Source organism: Lolium perenne, chromosome 7, assembly GCF_019359855.2.
Source record: "Lolium perenne isolate Kyuss_39 chromosome 7, Kyuss_2.0, whole genome shotgun sequence".
In the NCBI taxonomy this organism is placed as follows: Eukaryota; Viridiplantae; Streptophyta; class Magnoliopsida; order Poales; family Poaceae; genus Lolium; species Lolium perenne.
In genome coordinates this window covers 208,629,584-208,636,709 of record NC_067250.2, presented here as the reverse complement: position 1 = coordinate 208,636,709, position 7,126 = coordinate 208,629,584, and the positions used below count along the sequence as shown (strand labels likewise).

Genomic DNA, 7,126 nt, shown 5'->3' with positions numbered 1-7,126 from the left:
ATGGACGCCACATCCGAAACCTTGATACCTATCCAAGAGTTGGTGAGGAAGACAACTGAGAAACTGGAGGCCAATTTCTCCAAGATAGGAACCATGATTCATAGGTTCCCGCGAGGTCTACAGTTTGTCAGCAAACATGACCGCTACATCTCCCCGAGCTTCGTGGCCCTCGGACCGTACCACCATGGCTTACCCCAGCTGCAAGAAGCAGAGGAGGTGAAGCACGTGGCTGCCCACTACTTCTGCTCGAAGTCAGGCCACTCAATTGAGGAAGTCTATGGCAAGATCGTCACCATTGCTGTAGAAGCCCGCGGTTGTTACGCTGATGATGCTGTCGCACGTTTCGGCGACGCGGAGTTTGCGGCGATGATGTTCCTGGATGGTTGCTTCTTGCTGCAGTATATGCATGTCTTGCTTCAGTATATGCATGACTTTATGTGTGCAGAATCTGCATTGTTTGCAAACCGGGCGGGCCTATCCACGGGGCCTTGCATGTTGAGGGACATCTTTATGCTGGAGAACCAGCTCCCTTGGTTGGTGCTCGAGGTTCTCATGACCTTTACCAATGTTCCTGTATGTCAGTTTGTTGTTTTCATGGCGTCTACCTTTGATGCCGGCTCGACTCTAATAAGGCTTCCTGAGGATGAACTCAAGAGGTACAGACCGCCACATCTCCTCGGATTCCTCCGATACTATCTCATAGGCAACATGCCTCCTACCCAGCCTAGCCATGGGCTGGTTAGACACCTGGTGCTAGCTAGTAGCGCGATCGAGCTAGCGGAAATCGGGATCAAGCTAACAGCCAGCAATAAGAGATGGTTCGACATGAGCATCCAGAAGGGTTACCTGGCTGGCGAGCTCTCCCTCACACCATTGTTCCTGAATGACTACACTGCTTGCTGGCTCGTCAACATGGCGGCGTTCGAAGCATGCATGTCTACCGACTGGCCTTCTGATGGCTACACCATCAGCTCATACATCTCCGTCCTGGCGATGCTCATGGAAAAGGAAGACGACGTGCACGAGCTGCGAACTAAGCACCTCGTGCGTAGCTTCTTCAGCAACCAGGAGATGCTAGACTTGTTCAAGGGCCTCGCTTGTCACCTGCGCCTTGGCCGCGGCTACTTCGTCGTCTTGAAGAAGATCGATGATTACAAGCGTCATAGGCCTGTGCGGATTGTTGTGCACAAGTTCTTCTACAACTACTTCAAGATCATTGTGGCCTTGCTCTCTGTCACCAGCGTGCTCGTTGGTATCTTCAAAACCCTCCTGAGCCTCAAGCAAAATTAATTGTCACTAGAATAGTACAAGTACACGTGTGTTTTATTGGGGAACTAGTATATTTCGGGTTGGTTTATTCATGTATCCATCCGTTTTCTTATGATGTCCGGCTGTAGGGTTGTAGTGGTTCGACTGTGCGCCACAGGATGCAAATGCTGGGTGAGATTCATGTTCTCTTCTGTTATGAGAACACCTGGTGTGATGTTATAATAAAATATGAGTAATGTGCCAATTATAAGTTTCCAATGGTGTATATATATAGTATTATTTTCCTAATTGATGGTCAAAACGAATCTTAAAATATGTGATGTGCAATAGGATGGGATGGCCTTAGAAGTCTCAGGGGAGTATGGTAGAGTTTTGCCATTAACTTGGATAAATGATGTTTCACTTTATGTGATTTTGGAGTTATATTTGGTTACCTCGATCAGAGTTATCTACCTCGGTCTTGATATTTTCTGTGCTCACGCTTCATCTCACAACATGGTTACACCAAGTGGTGTTGCTCAGAAGAATCACCGTCAGATCCTAACAGAAACAAATCAGGTGCGATGGCAGCTCATATGTCTACTGTCAACATAGCATATTTATTACCCATGTGGACATATTGTACAACGAAATAAGGGCAGAATTGGTAGCGAGACAATACTCCTAGAGAATATAATAAAGGTTATATACTTATATCACCAGTGTGTGCTTGCCTATATATGTGCCATGTTAAGCAACTTACCAAACCTCTAAACTTCAGTAATGAAAGGTGGAGGAGAAAACAATGGTTACAATATTAATCTGAATGTTGATCTGATTGCTATTTTCATTTTCTCCAGAAAATGACAGCTTATGGGGTCTGGTACTGAAGTTTCAGTGCATCTTTTTATTTCAATGATGTTTCATCATGATTAAAGAGCTGTTAATGAGGGGAATATATTCTTGTAAAAGCAAGCCTGTTATTTGGGGCTGCAATTCAGTTCCTTCCTTTTCCTTCTCTTCTTTTAACCTGACAGCAATTCACTTTCAGTGAATAACTCTACAGAAGTTTCCAATGGCGCTGGAACCCGCCTTCTGGTCAACGAAGAAGCTGGAAGTAAAAGAGCAAACAACTAGAGAATACAACAGTTCTGTCTCAAAAAAGAAAAAAAATGCAATGACCAGGTCAGTCTTTCTGTACTTAGTCAATGCTATCATATATCAATTAGTACCAACTTCGCTTACAAATCGCATGTTTGTTTTTAAAGAAATATGCCTCGTAACAAGAATCCAGGATCCCCCGTTCTCTCTAGTAGTCCTGACTTCAAAATGATGCAGGCCATGGACGCCAAATCTGAAACCTTGGTACCTATCCAAGACTTGGTGAAGACAACGACTGAGAGACTTGAAGCAGATTTCTCCAGGGTTGGGACCAGGATCCACAAATTCACACCAGGCCTTCCGGGGGTTGGCGGTCCAGGTAACAGCTATATCCTCCCGACCTTCGTGGCCCTCGGGCCCTACCACCATGGTTTAACCCATCTGCAAGAAGCGTGTGTGGTGAAACACGCTGGGGCATCCTATTTCTCTGCACAATCCGGCCACTCAGTTGAGGAAGTGTATGGAAAGATGCTCTCCATCGCTAGCGAGGCCCGCGGTTGCTACAAGGACAACGTTGTTGCGTGTTTCAACAAGGCGGAGTTTGCCGCTATGATGTTCCTTGACGGTTGCTTCCTGCTGTGATATATGTCAGAGAATGAGGAATCTGCTCTGTTCACGAATCGGATGATTATGTCCAGGGGGGCATGCATGCTTAGGGACATATTTTTGCTGGAGAACCAGCTGCCTTGGTTGGTTCTGATGCCCTCATGGAATTTGGGAAGGTGGACGTGCACCGTTTTGTTAGTAACCTTGAGACCCGTTTTGACATGAGCAGAAGCTCAAAGTTGAGTCTTTCTGCCGATCAATTTAGTAGGCACAGACCAGCACATCTCCTTGGGCTCCTCCGATACTGTCTCATAGGTACCATGCCTCCTGAGGATGCTAGCTACAAGCGAGAAACTCTGCACTAGCTAGTAGCGCGATCAACATTAGGCTCGATACCAGCATTGTCAAAGGTTATACATCTGAGTTGGCGGTTGGTTTTTGCAAAAAACTACTTGGCCAACCAGCAGCCTCCTCGTTCTCTCCCCATAGGTGAAAGCTTGCCGGAGTAGAATTAATGGGATTAGAAATCACCTCTCCTGCTTCAGATATGTTTGACGCAACACATTTAAAGGCAACTTTCCAATTCTTTAGTTTTTTCGCAATCTATTTGTCGACAAGTTTACCTTTGTAGAATTAGTAGTAGGGGTGTTTGTAGGTAACTACTACTCCCTCCAATCTATATTAATTGTCTCTAATATGGATGTATCTAGATACATTTTAATTCTAGATACCTTCATATTAACGACAAGTAATATGAATCAAAGAGAGTAGAAAACAATATTGTAAATGCCAACTTTCCTTTCAATCACCTTTCAACCCCCAGTACGGCATCACAATCTTTATTGTTGTTAACGTGGACACGTAATATTGACATTGTGGAAAAAACATAGCTTAAATGCTTAATTTTGTCTTCGTCCTTCTCACAAACAATACCTTTAGAAAGCAACTTGAAGGACCAGAATGTAAAATCGACATTCTTGTGCCAAAACGTTAAATTATTGTTCTTGTGCTTGGTTTTTTTTTCTCTCTTCAATCTTTTGCTTGCCACAGGTTTCATCTTTAGTACACTCCAACTTGTTTTGGACAAAAGGTTTTATTGTTGTTATCATCATCCTCGCTGTTGCCTTGCTTCTGAAAGCCATAAGGGTCCAAACGGATCCAGACTATCATGTTTTTTGTGATGTTATCTGTGGTTTTCCTGATGAGTAACAAACCTTACACCAGAAATAAGGGCGGGTACGGTGGTCGGAGGATTGAAAATAAGAAAGGTTATGTGTCATCTAGTGTGTGGTTGCTTGTATGTGCCATGCTAGGCAAATACTCAAACCTCTAAAAATAAAAGATGGAGAAGAAACAATTGATCCAGTTGCATTATTTTCATTTCCTTATAAAAAGAAACAGTTGACGGTCTGGAGTGAGGCTTAGTTGCATATTTTTTGTTTTCCTATCATGTCTCATTTTCTTGTCATGATCCATTGAAAACTAGAGTAAAGGTATTAGGTTTGGAAAGTACGCTAGACGATAACTGGTAAATACATAATTAGAATGCATTCTTATTCGTGTAAGAGAATGCATGTTTGAGACTGCAATCCAGTTTCTTCTCGAAATAGGCTTTCGTCCCGCTTTATAAATAAAGCCGGGACATATAAGGTGGAGAGAAGAACCTCTTACAAAGCAGATTAAAGATAAAACAAAAAAGAACACAGAAAACCCGAACTTGCCACCGGAGACATTGGCACGAAACCAAGTCTGAGTCTGGACTCCACAACGACGCCCCCAAGAGGGTAACGACGTAGTGCCTTGCCGCCGTCGAGACCGCGAGGTCTAAGATTTTCACTCGGAGCCATACCATGGGGCGGATACCCACAACAACGCCCCCAAGAGGGTTGAGACACCCGCATGCATCGTCGTCGTTGGCGTTGAGGCGTTGAGTTTTCACCCAGAAGCATCCGCTCACTGCACCCGAAACTCAGCCGCCCCTTGTCCCCAAGTTAGGCTTCTGAAACATGATCTGGGAGTTGCCAAAGTTGAAGCGCCGCCAACACCAGGATCCCCCATCATCTGTTCCTCGCCATCCCTATGACCGAAGAGAGAGACCACCACCACCACCACGTTGCCCGCCGTAGAGCCACCCACGCAGTCCACCTTCCGGGGCCGTCGCCCTAGCACCCCCACTAACTCGAGCGCATGGCTTGATCAGCACACCGCAACGCGAAACGGGCAGGGTATGACGACACCATAGCATGCAACCGTCAAAGCAGGTGGCAACCTAGGGGAGGGGATCCGCCCACCGTCACCTGCGGAGCACGCCGTCCGGACGCAGCTGGCCGAGTAGACCTAGATCTGGCCCGGCCGCCTACTAGGCCACGATCAAGCCCCTTAGCCAAGCCGCCGCGTTGCTGCGCCTAGGCTGCCGCTGCCATCCAGCTGCAACTTCATGCCAGACCTACCGAAGCCACCACCGAGCTGCAATGTGCTAACCATATGCCATGACGACATCGCCGCAACCGCACTCCTCACAAGATGGCCCCGGCCGAGACCGCACACCACCGCAAAGAAGCACCCCCACCACGACGCACGGGGACATAGCCGCGCCGATACTGACGCCACCACATCGTCGGTCAAGCCGGTCAATCTTGCCGTGGACCTCCTCGACTGAGTGGCCCGACCGTGCGCAGAAATCGTGGGCCGCCGCGTGCTTCACCTCCTCCGCCTCTTGCAGATGGGTTAAGCCATGGTGGTAGGGGCCGAGGGCCACGAAGCTCGGGACGATGTAGCGGTCGCCGATCGACCTTAGGCCCCGCGGGAACCTATGGAGCTTGGTTCCGATCCTAGAGAAATCGGCATCGAGTCTCTCATTCGTCATCCTCACCTTCTCTCCGATAGGTATTCTTGTTTCCTGTACGCCATGGCTATTACTATTGTTCATGGTGTTTGCCAACTCGGCCGGTTGTGTATGTAGGTTTTGTTTAGCTAGTTTATTAATTGAAACCAGCCTACATACCCAGCATATATATAAAGGAAGAATGCTATTGCCGAACCATGTTCTTAATTTACTCGACTTTACACCAATGAAAATCTTAACAAAGAGCTTACGTGCACTGGAGGCCTTCAGATATGTTCTTTCCTCAAGTGAAGCGTGATTCTTTCAATAAACTTTGTACTCACCAGTCTTTTGCACATGCTTGTGTTCCGTAGCCTTTCTCACCATTGTTTTTTCTTCTTCAGGCGTGAGGGAGGGAGGATGCAAGCCATAGTGCGGAAGTTGCACAAACATAAAACTAGGTTTCATGCTTCAGATTCTTTTGAACTATAGCACGGCCGGATCCACACAAATATGACACTAGATCCACACAAGTATGACATTTTGGTTTATAATTATATTTTGTAGCACACCAACTATATTTGGATTTGGTAGTGTCATAAGTGGAAGGAAATAGCCAGATCTATACCTATACCTAATAATAAAGAAAATAAGGTTTTCGTGGTTTGGTCCGCTACTTTACGCTTTGGTCCGTTATAAAGTACGCCTTCGTCCGCCCCACCCGTGGTGTATCTGTTACTAGGTTGTTTTGTTCCCGACTTTCCGATCTTGTTGGCATCTTTCAGGATCGGCACGAAAAAAAATTCCGGATCAGAGTCGACTCCACCTCGCCTATTCGTCAATAAAGGGAACTCAAATCCCTGCTTGGCTGTGTCTGTGTCAATAAAGGGAACTCAAATCCCTGCTTGGCTGCGTCTGTGACGGGGCACACTAGATTGGAAGCGGCGGCGCCCAGCGTTGAGTTCGAGGCTGGAGGCGTCCATGGACCAGGAACAGCGGCGGGAGTGAGCATCTCTCTTCTCTGGTCAGGTACGCCAAAACGAATCCAACTCTGACATACGGAGTAGTTGCAACCCCCAGCCGCCGCCCTACGTGCGACCGCGCGGACCGGCTTCGTCGCGGAACAAGATGCTACAGCTCTGATGCTTGACGTGATGCACGGGGTGCTGTTCCCTAGCCTGCCACCGCGTAGATGGGCAGAGTCCCCAATGAACAGTGGCACTACCGCCTCACTCCCAGCACAGCGGGGTTACAAAGAAGTTAGTCCATCTGGTTATGATGTTCAACATGTCTGAACTGTATGTATCACTTGGGCATGTGGTTAAGTTATAGTTGAGCCGCTCACTG

General features: G+C 47.1%; 1 protein-coding gene across 1 annotated transcript; it reads left to right on the top strand.

Moving 5' to 3' along the window:
• Positions 1–1,290, top strand: LOC139833832 (UPF0481 protein At3g47200-like). Its single transcript, XM_071824183.1, has one exon. It carries the CDS (start codon positions 1–3, stop codon positions 1,288–1,290), a length of 1,290 nt encoding a protein of 429 aa, XP_071680284.1.
• Positions 1,291–7,126: the final 5,836 nt, after the last annotated feature.

Excerpts from the sequence above, each read along its gene's own strand:
- LOC139833832 (XM_071824183.1), top strand. The coding sequence starts at position 1 with ATGGACGCCACATCCGAAACCTTGATACCTATCCAAGAGTTGGTGAGG.